Source organism: Cavia porcellus, unplaced genomic scaffold (genome assembly GCF_034190915.1).
Source record: "Cavia porcellus strain 051 isolate PalLab524CR breed Dunkin Hartley unplaced genomic scaffold, mCavPor4.1 scaffold_1, whole genome shotgun sequence".
Taxonomy (NCBI): Eukaryota; Metazoa; Chordata; class Mammalia; order Rodentia; family Caviidae; genus Cavia; species Cavia porcellus.
This window is the reverse complement of record NW_026947484.1, coordinates 167,692,544-167,708,418: the sequence shown is the minus strand read 5'-3', so window position 1 is coordinate 167,708,418 and position 15,875 is coordinate 167,692,544. Positions and strand designations below refer to the sequence as shown.

Sequence of the window (15,875 nt, the reverse complement as noted above, 5' to 3'; positions counted from 1 at the left end):
CCTAGAAGCAAATTGCTCACCCATGTTAAATAAATGAACTCTTCAGAGCCATTTGGGTCCCATTTCATCAATCACCTATTCCCCTGCGTTGAATCATGCTCCATTAGAATGAAGTCATTTGGCTTCCTCAGCATCTGACTACCCAGTAGATCTCCTCAGCACAGAGGGAGAGGGCCAGGCTGCCCAGGGGGAGAGGCACTCAGTTTAATCAGGGGGATAACCATTCTCACCCTCTACCTTGCCCCTCCAAACAACAAGCAGCCGAGACTGGAGGCCTCTCTCACAGGGAAGACCTGTCACTGCTGCACATCTACTGTGCACATGACTGCAGCATGCTCTCCACAGCAGGGCGAAGCTCTGTGGTTCAGTGTCCCCAGGGCCACGTCCCAGAAAGATGTCTCTCCTTTGTAAGCCAGGACCCAACCCCACACTAACGCACAACAACTCCCTCTTGCAATCTCTCAAGGAATTGCAAGATTTAGACAGAAACACAAGACATCAGAGAGTCATAGGGGCTAAGTCATGTAGAAGTCAGAGCCCATGTCCTCTGCTGTTGAGATCCAGACCTTCCCCAAGATGTGGCTACTCAGTGTTTGCCTGGTATCTGCAAAAACATCCAGTATGTCCATAGTTAGGACACCTTGGTTTATTCAAGGTTGGCTTCCATAGCTTGCACTCCAAAGTACTTTATCTAGTACACTTATATTATTTCTAATCTTCTCAAAAGAGAGGCATCTAATTTCCACTTCACAGATTATGGAGGTGCTTTTCAGAGAGATTAACTACTTGTCTAAGGTCACAGGGCTGGTAAATAGCAGGGCTGACATTCTGACACCAAAGCGCCTTCTACTTTCTACTAGGCCATCATTTCTTTAACAGCTTGAAGGAAACACATGTAATGTGCAGGCCACAATCTGAAGAGGCAGCAGATGTGAAAAGAGAAACTTTAATGGATCACTTCTTGGCAATCAAGGCAATTTAGTGGCCTAGTAAATAGAAGGTGTTTATTTCAGTAGCTATGTCCTGCAACAAAGACATTTATTCTAATACTTGTAAAATTCAGCAGCAATGTCCCAAACACGTCAAGAACCAAAGTATAAATCTCCGGTTTCAGCAAGTCAAAAGTCAAATACGGTCAGGGTGTTTTACTCTCTCTTTTTCAATTCCCTTATCATCTAAGCATTAATTCTCAGGATCACACAATGATTAGAAGGAAAGCAGACTGCCCAGGCTCTATGGAGACAGCATCAGAGCCTCCAGCTTTTTGTATAAATGGACAGAGGAAAAATTCTCAATCAACACAAAATGACCCAGAGCACAGCAGAAGAAATCTACATTTTCTACAAAAGACTACAATCTGAAAAGCATCAAGAGTGGAGAGCGTAAGTCTGCAACAGCTGGGATTTCTTTGACACTTAGAAATTTATAATTCTTATAATAATTTCTAATTCTTTACCCTTAATTTGCAATTAGTACCGCAGAACAGAATTAAAACCGTTGCTAAAATGCTTCAGTATTTGTCACAGTAACTTAAACATCACCAGGATCTATATATTACCAAAATGCCTAAGGAATGGCTTTCAACTTGTGGTTGGTTATAAGCAGTACAGATATTGTGCAGCACAACAACTAGAAGCAAAATGGCAGAGATTATAAAAGTGGTGAGATTAAATATAAAAATGCCCTCTTCAATAAATTTATAAACGTTTTCAACACACACTTTTTTATGACTAAAATATGATTCAAAATAATGACATTTAACTAAATGCATTCAGATTAGTGAAACTATATCACTGATAAAGAGAAGAAAGAGGAAGAGAAAGAAAAGGAGGAGGAGGAGGAAGAGGAGAAGAAGAGGCTGCAGCGACAACAGCAGCTGGGCTGCTATCTTATTTCAAATCCACTGTCTTTTTACAGATTAAAACTAACTCTGGTCAAAAATCAGATAATAAATTTAAGTTAGATTCACAAAATATTAGCCCTCTTAGACTTTGTCACACTTGCCCAAGGTTACCTAAATAAAATGACAAAGCTGAAACAGAAATCCAGAGCCCCAGATTTCTGGCCCAACCCTATAGTGGCACTAATCCATGTTGGCACTCTCATGAGCATCAGCAAAATGCAAATACACAAACAGCCAGAATTAAGAATGAGTTCCAACTATTCCTGGGGACATGACCAGGTCGGATACTGAGCTAACATAATGGCTAGTCCTGGTTGCTACAATACTCCTCCACCTGTTAGAAGCCCATCCACTTCAGCCACTCCCACTGCCTGGCCCCACACTGTGGACTCTAGGGCCTGCCCCATGATCCATTATCTACAGAGGCAGAGCCTGGCACAAGGGCAAGTCTTCAGTCCCCACTTCAGCCCTTCTGCCCAAGTCTGTTCTGAGGCTGAATCTGACCCACAGTTAATTCTTTTCCTGTCCCATATCTGGTTGCCTGGTTGCATTATTCATTCCCTAACTCAACCAACAGCTGTAGAACCAGGCACTGGGCTGAGTATTGGGATTCAGGGATAAGTATGAGTTCCCACTCCTACAAGTCTGCCCTCAGTGCTGAATAGGGGCTCAGGTGAGGGAAAGCAAACACCCAAACAAGGAGCAAGTGTGACAACAGAGGGGCCTCTAAAGTGCTGCCAGCCAGAGGAAGAAAAGGTGTCACAGTGCAGCCGGGTCAGGGAAGGCCCCTTTAAAGATGACACTCAAGTGGGTCGTACAGGGATTCTCAGGAATCAGCTAAAAGACAAGGAAGGAAAAGCCACGCAGGCAGATGGAAAAGCACAGAAAAAAGGCACAAAAGACCTAACATGGCGTTTTCAGCAATCTGCAAGAAATCAGCTATTGTTGGTCATGAAAGATGCCTTGGGGCTAGATGACAAGGAACCGCTGTATCATTTTTCATGGCATTTGAACAGAAAAACCTCACCACTTGGGACCACATAGTACCAGAGAGGTGATCCTTGAGAAAGCAAATATGAGGCTTTTCTTTTAACAAGCTGTGATTTCTCGGTTTCACACACAGGGTGAACACTGAAGACTCAGCTGAAGGATGCTAGTCTGCATGGTAGCTAGATGAAGAACTCCCTGTCCTACCTGTTGTGAGCTCAATTATCAGAAAGGAGGCATTTGAGGATGTCTAGATCAAAAGAGTTATCAGATATGTTTCAGAATAGAATGTGAATACATTGGCATGTGAACATCCAATTTCAGTCAAGCTTACCTCCAAGAAGATGAGTTTGCTGCCTGGTGACTGCTGAGAAGAGCGCTTTTCTGTTATTAAGCTTTCATTCCTGAACTCAAGATCCTCTGCAGACATTAAATAACGGTTCCGCTGTATTGCTTCCAAATCTTTTTCATTGAATTTCTAAGGAAATGAAACAAATCATAAGAAAGTTCTCATCAAGAAAAAAATACTAAGAGATTTTCCTAAACTCTGTAAAGGAAGATTTTTTAAAATTTTGTTTCAATACCCACAGGTCCCCTAAATAATTTCCATCATCCCAAAATATTAGGCAATTACAAAGTAATGTAACTCCATTTCCAAGTTATTACAACAGAGAGAGCAGCAGCATTCCAGCAAGGCAGAATCAGGGATGGTGGCACTAAGTACGAACCCTCCTTACCTGCCACTACTGAGACTGCTCTTCAGTGGGGGGTGGAAGATAACACGAGGTTCTGACTCTACTCTGACTGAGTGCAACTAGTAACACTCCTGGGGCCACCCTAGGGTTTAATCTCAGGTCTGTTTCCTATTCTGCTGGCCTACTGGGATTAGAAGGCTTGTACATTAAAATCCAGCACTGCAAATTTCACAATGTTTGAATCATTTAGATCCACAAGATCTGATTTTCAGAAAGAAAAAAGCAAGGACTGCAAACCAGTAGTGTCTGGTCACATCTAAAAGGCTTTTTCTTAATGACACACAATATGATCCCCACCTAGAGGTGGAAAGCTTTCCCCTTTGGAAAGCTCTGAATCCAACATGACAGGGCTGGGGACCATTTTTATGGTCTCTGGCCAAGTTCAAGCACGGACTGTATTTCAACCATTTAAAACTGGGAGGCTCCCGAACTTGGTTCTATTTACACTCTGTAGGAATCAAGGGTAAGAACCACAGCTTACTCCTCAGCCCCTAGCATGACTAATTGAACTTGGAAAACATTTAGAAGAAGTCAGATGAATTCAAGGAGAGAGAAGCAGAAGCAATTCTTTGTAGGAAACCACTGAACTGTAATAGGAAGAACTAGGACTCAAACACCCAACACCAGCTTTCTAGAATTGCCTTAATACAGCTGTGCTTGACTTACACTTTCATTTTCATTTTTATAAGCTCAATTATACACATGCAGTTTGTCAAATGGCACCGTGTAAGGTTTAACTGGTAAACAGTAATTCGCCACCTCCCCATTTCTCACCTTTTAAGTTCCACTTCCAGAAAAAAACATGCAACTCTGTTTCTTCAGCTGTTTATTTCCCTCCTTCTATATTATAGTCTTACTCTCAAATTTCTGAATTTCTTGAGCTTTGGTTTTATCTACTGGTTCACATTATGGATTTCACTCTCGTATCATCTGCACCTCAACACTTTTCCTCACAATTATAACATAATTTTAGTCAAATCAATATTCCACACTTATATTTTTATAGCCATGCAAATAATGTTCAGCCAGTGTTCCATGATTACATTTCCATTTATGTTCCATTCTTTGCTTTCTTGGAACTAGTAAATACTGTATCCTATTTGTTTACTTGGTTTATAAAATTTAATTATGTACTAAATGTAAATTTATCTCCACATTCTCTGAAACAACTTAAAACACATCAGGTAATCAACCAGTTCCATTTCAGTGTCTTGCACCTGTCGAAGCAGACTCCCTCCCACAATGGCCCAAACCTGGATTCTCCACGAGTGGCCAGCTTCACCCTATGACTTCCCTTTGCCACATTCCAGAAAAAATCCCTACTTTCTGAACGCCTGTCTCTCTCCCTCCCTCTCTTTGCTGATTCCCTTTTACTGGAATCGCGCTCCCACAGCCTCCTCCAAGAGCACACTGGAGGTAAACGACTGAGGATAGCAAACAGCTGGCAGTACCTTTAATGTGCCCTCGCATTAAAGGTATATGACAGCATGGCTGGGGCAGAATGCTAGACTGGAAATCACTTTTCCTCAGATCTAAACGCACTGTTGCTCTGTCTTGTGTCTGTTGTTGCTAAATGCTGATGTCACAGGAGGTCCAGGTCTTTGTCTGTGGCCTACTCTGTCCTCCCTCTGGAAGCTCTACAGATCTTCTCTTTATCCCTGTGTTCTGAACTCCACAGGGACCAGCCACGGCACATGTCTCTTCTTTTCTCCTTGTGCTAGAAATAGAGCAAGCCCTCAATGCATAGGAACAGCTGTCCTTCCACTCCGGGAAACAGTCATTGCCTGGAAATTGTTCTTCCCTCTGCTTTGCCTGTTCTGTCTTCCTGGAACTCCTGTTAGCCATATTTTGGAGCTCTTGAATCATACCTGTAGTTTCCTTATGTTTCGTCTCCTTTGATCCCGTCTTTTGTGCATTTAACTCTATTTTCTGGGAGACTTACCCAACTTTATCGTCTAACACTTCTACTAATCACAACCATACTTTGAATCTACAACCATATTTTGAATTCCCAATAGGTCATTTTTCTTTTATAGGTATCTTTGAAAATCAGATCCTGATCTTATTTCTTATGATGTTACAATGTTGAATTTTTAAAAGTCATCTGATGTTGCTTTGTTTCTATTTCCTTGGTGTACTTTTTCCCTGTCTGTTTTGGCCTTTGTCTATCATCCTAAACATTTTTCTCCTGTTTGATGAACTCAGGTAATCTACCTACCTTCAAGGGTTACAAGTGCTCAAAAGCACTGTGAGTGTGAAAAGACCATGGCAACAGTGGCCTCACCGTGAGATGTGGGCACCAGGCTGTCTGGCTGGAGGATTCTCAGCTCTCAGCACCTTTCGGATTTTTCTCTCCAGGGAAGAATGTCACCTCTTACTCCCTCCCCACTTTTATTCAAGATGCACTTCTGCTTTCAGTTGCATCTGGTAACCTCTAGGCTAGAGTTCCTACAGTTTAAGGTCTCTGGTGATCTCCTGCTGGTGTGAAGAAGACATCACCTATCATTGCTTAAGATTCCAGGGCTGGGATTTAGCTCAGTGGCATAAGTGCCTGCCTTGCAAGCAGGCAGTTGTGAGTTCAATCCCCGGTACCGATTTAAAAAAAAAAAAAATCCTAAAGATTCCATTTAAATCTGTTTTCAAAGGTATCAGGTTACACCCAAAACTTGTTGAGCCTTTTTGGAGTTGTATCATAATCAGTTTGCTTCTTGTTGGCTTTTCATCCCCCAAACATGTACAGAATGGCAAAAGCTGAATCCAGTGCCGTTACCACTGCTCATCCATCCACTTATCCAAGACTGAGCTGCCACTCACACCTTCTGTTGTACCTCCTCCTATTCTCCTCTCATAACCCTTGAGGCTTTCCACAGGACGCAGAAATCGATATCTATGTTCAGTTCATCATGCTTACTTGTAAGTCTGGGTTCAATTTCAAAAATTCATTACACACCAAACAAGAAAGGTATTCCAAACTGAAAGGAACAGTCGGAGAAGCAGAGAAGAGAGAAGGGACAGGTCCCAAGTAAGGCAGAGGCAGTATTCCCAGCAAAAGTACTTGGTAAGTGGTGTGGGCACCAAGCAGAACAGGCCAGGCACCCGCTGCTTAACCACGACCCAGGATGAGTTCTTCCTTCTGAGTTTTGTTTCTCTTACTTCCCCAGTTGACTAAGGCCCAAATGATATAAAGAACATTTAATGTGCTCTAAATCATGGCAATGAAGGCTAAAATCACAAATCTTCCTGCAAAAGAGGAGGAAGGCATGGCTAAATTAAAAGATCTAAATACAAAAGAAGTTATGGTACCTCAAGTAACAAGTCTTTCTGACTGGCACTTTCTGTCAGATGTTTGATCACTTGTTCTTGATTATGCAATTTTTTATTGCTTTCACTCAAAAGATTCTTATAACAATTCTCCATTGCTTTCTCTCGTTCATTTACTTCATTGCGTAATTTTTCAACTTCATTTCTTAGGTCCTATTAGAAAACAAAGAAGAAATGGAATTCATTTATAAAAATTTCAAAGTCACAATCACTTACATTTGGCTTGCCAAATTACTGCTAGAAGACAACAAGTTAAAGATATATTTACCAAATACACACTTGCTTCCCATTTAGAGTCTTACAGAAACCAACTTTTAAAAATGTGATCCCAGAGATCCCAGCACTAAGGAGGCTAAAGCAGGAAGAGCACGAGTTTGAGGCCAGTCTAGGCTACACAGTGACTTCAAGACCAGCCTGAACTACATAGCTAGTGAGACCCTGTCTCAAAACAACAAAAAGAAGGGCTACAATTTATTATACATACACGACATTTAAATGAACCATTTAAATGCTTACATAATTATCTTCAAAATAAAAGTAAAATTGAAAGAGTAAACAGATGAATCTATCAAGTTGACTGGTTATACAAACAGAGGAATTATTTCAATAACAGGAATGCAAAGTAGTTGTACACATCCCTAGTAAAATATTTATATAAAAACAGAGGGACTTCAAAAACCTTAAACTGTTTTCAGTAATCGTGATAAAGTTAATATTGATGCTATTATTCTGAAATTGTATGTACATAATATATATTTATTAGATAACTACATATTAATCTCATAAGAACTAAGATTTTTTTTTGTATGAGGAATCAAATTCACAACCTCTCACTTGTGAGGCAAGCATTGTACCACTGAGCTTTATCCCTGTCCAAAAACCATGATTTTAAGTATCAGAAAAGAAATACAAAAAAGAAGTTAAACTAAAACTTGCAATTCTAAATTTGAATTTTAACCACCAATATGAACATATTTTATTTCCTTCCTTCCACTGAGAAAGGCCAGACGTAGTGTCTTCCCGGGTATCCAAACTGTTATCCTAACTCCATTTCCTACCTAAAGAGCAGAATCCCTTAAAGCAGTGGCTCTCAAACTGTAGGCCCTAAAACAGCATAATAAGCATCACTTAACGGCTAACAATGCTAATCTGGGGCCCAACCCAGACCTACTAAATCAAATCTCTGCAGCAGACCCCTCGGTCTGTGTTCTAAGAAGTCTCCAGGCAATTCTGATGCACAGTCAGGTCTGCATGATGATTGCAAACGTGGAGCAGGAATGCATAAGATGTATGCCCAGAGATCCTTTCACACCCAAAAGAAACTACCAAAGATTACAGGGTTCACATCCCAGGAACTCAGCCATCAACTAGGATAAGCTCCTTCTACTGTCCAAGGATTAAAAAAAAAATCAGAATTTTAATAGGGATAATAACAATGGATCCAAATACATCAAAAATCAGGACTAGGGGTGCAGCTCAGTAGCAAAGTACGTGCTTAGCATGCACAAGGTCCTAGGTTTAATCCCCAGAACCAAAAAAGGAAAGAGAGAAATCTATAAATTCATAATCATATTTCCAGAGTCAATCTGATAGGTGAAATGACAGTATGCCCAAAATGATCACATGCTAATTTTCAAATGGCAAAAGCAAATACAAGTAATAAATGGAATTTAAAGTCATTAATTAATTGACCTCAAAATAGAAATGTTATTCTGGATTAACAGGCAGGTCCTTAACCAAAAGGACTCTTACACTAGAAGGGGATTTAGCTCAGTGGCTCAAGCACTTGCCTGGTAAGCGTGAGGTTGTGTTCGATCCCTGGTACCAAAAAAAAAAGAAAAAAAGCAAAGGACACTTACAAATAGAAAAAGGAAAAAGATTCCTTCAACTATTGCTGATTATGAAGACCAGTCTAGAAAAAAGGCATCCCGTAGAAAGTGGAAAAGACAAAGAGAGCTGGGGCCTTCGGGAAGAACACAAAACCACCACCACCGGGACATGGTGAGACCCAGTTCAGAACTCTGACTTCCAGAGCTGTAAGACTCTAAATGTATGTTTTTAAGCCACCAATTTCCTGGCAGTCTGTTGCAGCAGCACCAAAAGGCCAATATACCAGCCTCTGGACAATCGTACAGAACTCTTCTTTTTTAATCTTTCTTGAATGAACTGCAACAGGGTAACTGTATAGACAATATAAAGTATCTTTGAACAAGCAGTCAGCTACCAAAAAATTGAAATGAGATTATCACCACTTTGCAACATCACAAAACCCATGACAAATATTTAGAAGCAACAAAGAAACTTTAAAAATTGAATGCTAAATTTTTTCTTAAGCAAAATGATAAAATTGCCTGGAAAATTTACCCCCAAACAAATAAACCAAGAACCTATCATGAAATACAAATAGAAAATAGAAATTCAATTCTGGATGGGCAAAAAAGAGTGTTTCTTTGTTTGTTTGTTTGAATTACTTGAATAGTCATTCCTCGGTATCTGTGGGGACTGATTTGAAGACACCTGGGGGATACAAAAGCAGTTGCTCACGTTCCTCAGACAAAATGGCACAATATTTATATATAACCTGCATACTTTCAGTCATTTACTTGAAATCATCTCTGGATTAATGCCTAAACAGGATATAAATGGTGGTTATGTTATTTTGTTTATGGAACAATGACAGGGAAGTCTTTATGTTTTCAGTACTGTGTTAGATGAATTAATGGTCAACACCCAGCTGAACTGAATCAGTGTGGTGCTACGTGGGGAAGGCCCATATAAGCACTGTTGCCACCAACATAAAAAGAGAGCAGGAAGGTGTTGGGGGAACCATTCAGACTGCTTCAAAGCTTAGGGGCATCTAAGGACACCTGAGGATGTGACCCCTGCTTGTCTAACACAGGCACACAGTGGGACAGTTATGTAACCATGACTTAGCACAGGTTATGGCACTATGTAAGAATGGAAACATGAGAAAGCAACCTGTACAAGAATTATACAATGAAGACACAGGCCGCCTTGCTTGCCCTCTTCTGCTCTGCTCCATGCTGCCCGCTTTTGTTGCTGATGTTTTAACCTTGGGACCTCATCCACGAAAATCTCCTTTGCCTGCCCCACCGCAATCAAGCTGATGAGAGGAAGATGGTGTGCTGTTGATTCTCCTGGAGAAGCCTGTCATGCTGATTTCCTGGTAAGAACTCTGCTGTTACTATCAGAGGAGCTCAGGTCCTTGCTGTCAGTGAGGATGTCTCTGGTTCTCACTAGGGGAGCTCTGGTACTGACTTTGAGTGTGGCTCCAGTGCAGGTCTCTCAGCGTGCTGGCTTAGATCCTTCACCCCACTAGCACTAACTCTCTAGCTTCCACCACTGACCTTTGGGCCTTTCCAATGCAGATCCTTGACACAGATTTGCATGAGACATTGCCGTGGGCTCTAGGAGTTCAGCTGGACTCGTGCAGGGCACTGCTGCAAGATCCAAAGCCTTGGTTGGATTCTTTGGGTCTCTAATGCGTGGAGAGATCTCCTGCACACTTTTGCATCTAACTCCTCGGGTGAGTATTATAAAATAATCCTATAAATTATTTGTCCTGTATCAAATCTTTACACTTGTAAACCTTGACCTCAAGTACAGACACACTTTTTTTCAAACAGTTTTGATCCTAAGTGAATTGAATACATACATGAAGAACTCAAGGATATGGAGGCCAAATATAATAAACATAAGGCAGCATAACAGAATTTAAAAAAAAAAATTAAGATGTTTCCCAAAATACAGACATGCCAACAAATTAAACCATTTTTAAACAGAATATTCCTTTCAGTCATTGTCCATCTGCAGCAATAATTTTCAATATAATTTTGACTTTGGTCTGGAATTTTCCCAATTTTATTTATTCCATTATACAAAGACCTACCAAAAAACAGTGACTAACTAATGAGAACATAAAATGGAATGAAAACAAAAAGCAGAATATAAAAAGCACATAAAATCAAGAAGTTTTTGAGAGAATTTTTGCGGTGGTGGTGGTGGTGGTGGTGCTTTTAAAGCAGAGAGATGAGAAAAGGTCTACAGAAAGGCCAGACCTGAGATTCTACCTCGGCTCAGCCACCCCTGTAGTCCCAAAGAAAGGCTAGACAGGTCATTTAGTGGAAGACTCCACATAATCTTCACATTTATCTATGTTAATGAACATATCTTGATTCACTTATCTGTTTCCCCACCATCTCCAACCAGTTTGCTCTTACATGTAATATAAAAAGAGCAGTTCTGTGCTATTACAGTTTGCTTGTTTTTTTTTTAATTATTCTTTGACTTTCTCGGTTACATCCCCAACAGTGGAATTACTAAGCTAAAGATCAAGCATGTTTTGAGGATTTTTTTCTACAAACTGACAAACTTTCTTCTATAAAGGTCGTGGACAAAATGCTTCCACTGAAGTCTAAGTTTTTGGTTTCACCACATCCTCACCAGTCATTACATTACATTATTATGTTTTACGTAAAGGTTTGCTAATGTGATGAATACGAAATTGTTCTTCAAAAGTGTCTGTATTTCCTTGACTGCTGTTTAGATTTCACCTTGTGCAAAACTGTCCTTGAATAGCAATATGTTTGAGGGCAGTTTTAACAAAAATTTGATCTCTCAAGAATAAACTGAGATGTGCAGACAACAAACTTAAACTCATCAGAAAATTTACCAGGGCAAAGTTAAATCTTATCAAAGCTATGAGAAGAGGGATGAGGACTCACCTTTCAACTAAATGTACTTCATCCTAGTTTGTCTCCACAATTGTGCTTGCTGCTGAGTGACTAATCAGGACAAGGATTCCCACCAGTGCCAGAGGAGCAGCTGGGGCTGAGGAGTGGGTAATGGAGGAAAGGAGGGCAGGGGATGGAGAGCAGGGGTAGCTTGCACACCAGAGCTCTCTGACAGTAGACATTACTACCAGCCATGTGCTGGACACTTGTCCTACAAGGTCCTCCACCAGCTGGACCCAACTACCTATCTGCTTCTCCTCCTGCTACTCACACCCACCAGTCCTGCTCCTGGCAACCCTGGCTTTTCTTGCTGTTGTTCTTATACAACAGCTAGGCACCAGTTCACAGCCTCCACATTTCCCACTGCCGAGGCTCAAGGGTGTGTCCCCACGTCCTTCATCTATGCCCATCTGTCAACTTTTCAGTGCAGCCTTCCTTGATCACTCCACCACAACCTCGCTCCCCAAATTCATTCCCTTCATATCTGTTCCCTAAGTATCTTGTAATGTATTTTGTTTTGTGCATATTTTACAAGCTCTGTGAAGGCAGAGATTTTTGTGTATTTTGTTTACTGTTACATCTCCAAGTCCTAGAATGGTACTTTGCATGTGGGAGCACCAAGGCAGATGAGATAGTCATAAACTCTTGGCTTTCCTCTCATAGAGATATGTAGGGTCTGTTGAATCTTAACAGCACGTGATTTTTTGCAATCAAAAGAATGTGGCAAAGATGGTGCTGTGCCAGTTTGTGGGCCCAAGCTTTAGAAAACAAGCAGCATCTAAACTGTGTCTCTAAGAACACTCTCAGAGCCCTGTGACTCCTACGCGTAAAAGGAATGACCACCCTAATGCTTCTGTGCTAGAGGCCACAAACAGGTGTTCTAGATGATAAGCCCCCACGGTGCTTCCTTTTCCAGCCATCTCCAACAAGATACCAAACATGTGAATGAAGTCACATCCTCCAGACCAGCCCACCCCCCAGCTGAATACCATGAGTGTCTGAGTTATTGTAGAGCTGAAAACTACCCAGCCAAGCCCTTGACCAATACAGTGAAATATAAAATTATTGTTTAAGAGGCTGAGAAAGGCACGAGGAACCTGGGTAATTTAGCTTGAAACTTTTTTAACTTAAAAATGGGTTGAGGGCCAGGCGCAGTGGCTCACACTTGTGATCCTAGCACTCAGGAGGCTGCGGCAGGAAGATCACCATGAATTCAAGGCCAGCCTGGGCTTATACAGTGAACTCAAGGTCAGCCTGAACACACAGTGAAACCTCGCCTCAAAAAAGATGGTGGACAGATAAGCAGCAGAACACAGAGGCTCCCTGAGACAGACAACTCAGATGCTGGAATAAAACATCGTGGGGAGGTAGGGACACAGGAGATGGATCCTCTTGACCCAGGAAGAAACTAAAGGGAAAAGAACCAGTCAAACAAGCAGTCCTGTGGCTACCATTGGAGCTAAGATTAGTAGCCACAGTGCCCTTGCCACCGTGCCCAAATTCGCGCAGCTGCAACTCACTATGCCGCCCAAATTCCCGCCACTGCGCTTTCGATCAAGCTGCCTGACCTGCTGTTGCAACTCGCTAGAACTGCTGTCATGCTGAAATCGGAGGTCAGTGAGCCCAATGGACAATGGAGCTGGCAAGTGACCTGCATTGACCCACGGTGAGTGGTGGGAGTAAGACTCTCCCATGGGAAAGGGGCGACCAACTGGACGACATTTTGGAATCGGGCAGGACAGGCAGGAACAAGGAACAGTAGTGACTTCAGTCAGTTGTTCCCTTCCCAGACCAGACTGTTGGGATATGCTTGGCCTGGGTCATGCCTCTAGCCAGGACCCAATAAGTCGCCCCAAACCAATTCCTTAGGCACGGTGCACTCTAACACAGTGAAGGCCCCGGCAGGTTGACTGACCTGCAGGGGAGGAACCAGCATAGCTGCCCCTGTTTGCACAGTGACCAACAGCAAACTGCAAAGGGCAGAAATCCCTAGCCAGTGCACTTCAGAAGAACCATAGCCAACAAGAAAAGGGGCTGAGACTCCTCTATACACCTATTTGGAAGAAACCAAAAACATGACAAAAGAAGGAAACAAGAAAAAGTCCCCAGCCTCCAGCCCTGCGAACACTGATCCAGTAGAGGTAAATACAAAAGAGATTGAAGGCAGCAAACATGCAATATCAGACACAGCATTAGTGGACATAAAGAGATATCTTTCGGACCTCATAGATGAGCTCAAAAATGAAATTATTAATCAAGTAAAGCAAGATATAAGTAGATTAATAAAAGAACTGCTAAGCACCTCTCAAGAAGACACAGAAATGAGGAACACAAAAAAAGGAGAGAAACGTTCAAGGAAGAATATAAAGAAAACCTAGAATACATGAAGCAGGTTCAAAGAGATTATTCCAGGAAATAAAAAAAACTCCATAGAAAGCTGGCAAAACTGCTTGAAAGAAACTAAGGATAGACTATCAAAACTTGAAGACAGGTTTGCAATGTGTGATCATGAAGGGAAAAAAAAATCTCTTAAAAATAACAAGGAAACAGACAGTAACAATACAAAGGCTAGAAGACAACAAGAGGATCTATAACTTAATAATAAAGAATGTGAATGAAGAAATAGGGGTAAAAACAAAGGAAATGCAAACAACCAAAACAGAGCTACACTCAGACATATAATAATCAAGATCCCAGAAATTCAATATAAGAACAGAATATTAAAAGATTCCAGAAATTCAATATAAGAACAGAATATAAAGCCATCAGAGAAAAGAAATATCACCTATAAAGGAAAACCCATCAAAATCATGGCAGACTTCTCAACACAGACTATCAAATCAAGAAGAACTCGGAGAGAAGTATTCCAAGCCCTGAAAGAAAATAAACTCCAGCCCAGACCAGACTGATGTATCCTGCAAAACTGTCTCTAGAAATTAATGGAGAAACAAGACGCTTCCAAGACAAAGAAGAACTGGGGGAATTCGCAACCACCAATCCAACCCTACAGAGATACTGAAGGACATTCTAGAGAGGAAAAAAAGTACCAGGATTCAAAAACAGTGGCAGAGAGGCCTCAATGAATGGAGCAAAAAGTGGAATGAAGGAGAAAAGCAGACAACTAATGGCAGAAAAAGAGCACAACAGAAATGAGGCAGAGAAGGTTTGCTATAATCTCTAATATAGATGGACCTGATACACTAGAAGAAAAAAAGATACACAGGCAGAGTAGATCAGAAGGCAGGGTCCACTGAGATGCTCTATATAGGAAATATAATTAACCTGAAAAAGGGTTTACAGACCAAAAAGCAAATATGAGAAAACAATGCTCTATGTGACAGGGAACCAGAGAGTAATAAGGGCAACTCGACCAGCCCCTGCAGATAGGTTGGAAAGACCAGTTTTGTAGGTAAAGGAATACAACTTGAGATCAAGTCCAAAAGGGAGAAGGTTCGGAACCACTTAGGTAAATAGCAGGTTGCACCCTCAATCTAAAAACTGATGGGGTTGGTGGGATCCAAAAATGTACAGTACAGCCTGTGGGAGTGAAAGGGGAGGAATAGTCTAAAGAAAGAAGGCAGAGGATATTGTTAATAATATATCAGGATTTAAAACCCACATTACTCACACCACTCTGTTTAGGTAGATTATTCTGTCCTAGTTTGTCTACTTGCAGTAGATCTGAGGGCACAGATAGCTACCCCTAAAATAGCAGGATATAGTATGGTAATCATCCTTAACTTTCTATTAACTTAATCTGAAACCCTGTATAACTTATACTGTTTTATCATGACTGATTTAGTTGAATCTGGTTTGTTAGATCGCTGTTTGGTATTGACGGATTTTATTCAAAACTCTTATGATTGATAGTATCAAGTCTGAGAGTATAGGCAGCTACACTGAAGATGACTACGATACCCATTCTGGTTTGATTATTACCCGTTTTTGAAGTTTTACACTACCTACAATGTTTTGTTTTTATTAATATTGTTATATACTGCTATATTCAATTATATTATGCATGATGATATGGATAATTCTATTGAAGATAACAAGAGACAACACAGTAACCATTGTAGAACACCTTGTACTGTAGTATTATATGACTTTTTTGTTTCATGTGTTTATAGGAATATGTTTTGTTTTGTCTTGCTT

The 15,875-nt window shown here is 41.0% G+C and overlaps 1 protein-coding gene across 10 annotated transcripts in view; it reads right to left on the bottom strand.

The window, feature by feature from the left end:
• The window catches only part of Cdk5rap2 (CDK5 regulatory subunit associated protein 2), a 185,376-nt gene that overhangs the window by 93,373 nt on the left and 76,128 nt on the right, over positions 1-15,875 (bottom strand). For all 10 annotated transcript variants that reach the window (XR_010051176.1, XM_063259938.1, XM_063259943.1 and 7 more), the window contains 2 exons: positions 6,949-7,119; positions 3,225-3,368 (listed from right to left, as the gene is read on the bottom strand). Coding sequence is in view for 9 of the 10 variants with exons in the window: in XM_063259938.1 (XP_063116008.1) it covers positions 3,225-3,368; positions 6,949-7,119 (315 nt within the window). In the remaining variant the exon portion in view is untranslated. The remainder of the gene's footprint in view (positions 1-3,224; positions 3,369-6,948; positions 7,120-15,875) is intronic.